This window comes from Echinops telfairi, unplaced genomic scaffold (genome assembly GCF_000313985.2).
Source record: "Echinops telfairi isolate 266 unplaced genomic scaffold, ASM31398v2 ScPeMD7_7459;HRSCAF=8497, whole genome shotgun sequence".
In the NCBI taxonomy this organism is placed as follows: domain Eukaryota; kingdom Metazoa; phylum Chordata; class Mammalia; order Afrosoricida; family Tenrecidae; genus Echinops; species Echinops telfairi.
The window spans coordinates 4,251,407-4,253,497 of NW_022111359.1; the positions used below are offsets into that span (position 1 = coordinate 4,251,407).

At 63.7% G+C, this 2,091-nt stretch overlaps 2 protein-coding genes across 2 annotated transcripts in view; both read right to left on the minus strand.

The window, feature by feature from the left end:
- The window catches only part of CACTIN (cactin, spliceosome C complex subunit), an 11,791-nt gene extending 10,439 nt beyond the window's left edge, over window positions 1–1,352 (minus strand). Inside the window, exons 1-2 of the mRNA XM_004714384.2 lie at window positions 1,346–1,352; window positions 983–1,061 (exon numbers count right to left, since the gene is read on the minus strand). Coding sequence (XP_004714441.1) covers window positions 983–1,061; window positions 1,346–1,352 — 86 coding nt within the window. The remainder of the gene's footprint in view (window positions 1–982; window positions 1,062–1,345) is intronic.
- The window catches only part of PIP5K1C (phosphatidylinositol-4-phosphate 5-kinase type 1 gamma), a 28,604-nt gene continuing 26,519 nt past the window's right edge, over window positions 7–2,091 (minus strand). Inside the window, exon 14 of the mRNA XM_045300050.1 lies at window positions 7–2,062. Coding sequence (XP_045155985.1) covers window positions 2,060–2,062 — 3 coding nt within the window. The 3' untranslated portion in view covers window positions 7–2,059. The remainder of the gene's footprint in view (window positions 2,063–2,091) is intronic.

Sequence of the window (2,091 nt, forward strand, 5' to 3'; positions counted from 1 at the left end):
GGATGGGCAGCCCTGGGGGACATCCGGAGTCTAGGTCTGCCCCTGCGCTCCACACCAGACCCTGCCCGAGGGGCTGAGGACACCGGGCTTCCCCCCCTCCCCCTCGAGTCTAGGTTTGAAAGGGCTCGGCCTTTCAAAGACTGGAGTGTGCCAGGCGATCCAACTGAACCGCCAGGGAGGAGCAAGTGGGGGTGCCTGTCCTGATGGGGGACAGAGGGGTGGTGGCGACAGTACCATGGGGACAGACCCCACGGGGACGGGGGAATATTGCACTGAGCCAGATGGGGGAGGGGGAAAGGAGGACCAGCTGGCAGGGGCCACATGGCAGCGCCCCCCTGGACAGTCTTGGAGAATGCCACTACATCGCTAAGGTTCTGTGGCCAAGCAGTAGCCACCCCTGCTGAGTAGCCATACAGGAAGTAACCAAGGAGAGAAAGGTGTCTGGTCCAGTCTCCATGAGGGGGGTAAGGAGGTGACTCCACTCTGGTTAAACACAGGTCTTTTTCTCCTCAGCCCCTGGAGTAGGAGACGCGGTCCTTGCACCCCAGGGAACCCCGGCACAGAACAGAATGGACGCAGACCGGCTGGGGAAGCTTAGGCACACACTGGGCGGGCAGCAGGGTGCCCGCAGGTCGGCTGACTTCTCCCACAAGGGGGCGATCACTGCACAGCCTGCCTGGTGAACCTTAGTGGAGGTGGGGCAAGGGGGGTAGACGTGATTGGGGGTGGGGGGCACTCAGGTTGCTTTATGGATGGACAACGACCCTACCCGACTATACCCGAGTGTCACCAAAGGTCCTGGTGACCAAGGGTGCCATGGAGACCCTGCCTACTGCTCTTGGGTGGTCCCCAAAGGGGCCACCATGTGCTCACTCTGGTGCCAGGTTCTGGGCAGGGAGAGGGCTCAGGTTTCTGGGGCCTGGAGGTCAGACATGAGGCCTTTGAAGGTCTTCAGCTCAGGGCAGAGGCCACCGGTCCCCACAGGCCAGCATGGAGGCCCCAGGCCCCGGTGGAGTCGTAGAGTGCCTCCGGCAGCAGGAAGGAGCAGCTTTCTCCAGAGCCTGCGGGGCAGCGAGGGGGTGGGGGGTGCTTATTGGGGAGTTCCTGCAGCAGCCAGCAAGTCTTCTGGCCCAGACGCTGGGCATTCCAGAAGCTTCCACTCCAAGCCCACTCCTGGCACCACCCACTGGGGTTTCCCAGGAGGGGGATGTGGGGTGGGAGGACATTTGGTGGCCTCGTCAGCAGTGGGCCTGATGTGCCAAGGTCGAGCAGCAAAGGTCTTGCCTGCTGGGAAGTTGCTGTGAGGGAAGCCCTGTCTGTCATCTTGCGGTCCCATGGGGGTCACCTGCCATCTTGGAGGCCTTGTGGGCACTGAGGCCCCTGAGTGGGTACAAGGGGAAGAGGCCACAGCCCTGAGCTCCACTGGGCAGGGCGGCCACCCGAGACAGCCAGGGCCCAGGGTCCTGATATCCACGCGACCCTGGCAGGCCCCCAGCAGGGTGTCTTGCTCACAGGTCACCTGGGTGGGGGCAAGGCCCCTACAAGTCCAAACAGCAGAGTCTGGGGGAGGAGAGGGGTCTCACGGGGTAATGCCTGAACACAGGTGAGACCCTGGAGCCTCTGCCCGGACAGGCACCCCGGGAGGGGAGGGCGAGGTGAAAGAGTTCCCAGGCAGCCGGCAGGGCCTCAGGTCAGGGTTCCAGCTGCTCGGGCCCCCAGAGCGGAGGCGGCAGCCATGGCGATGCGGACCATGTGGTGAGAGGTCTTCTTTTCCCGGGTTTTGGGTTCTGTTTTTCCCTAAAGCGAGCACTCATCCGTGCCTGGTCTCTGTGCAAAGGGCGAGGGGCCGAACCCATGGTGCGCGGCTGGTCAGGTGGGGTTCACAGCATCTCAGGTGCAGGGGCCGCCGGCTTCCATTGGGCGGGGGGAAGGACTGCGGCGACGACAGGGCCTGGGGTGGTCGGCGAGGTCCAGCCTGAGACAGAGACGGGCAGCAGCCCCAAGCGGTGCCCGGGATGGTGGCAGTCGCTCGAGTTCTGGGTGGGTGTCTGCATAGAAATTACTGGAAAGGAAAAATGGGGCAGCTGAGGT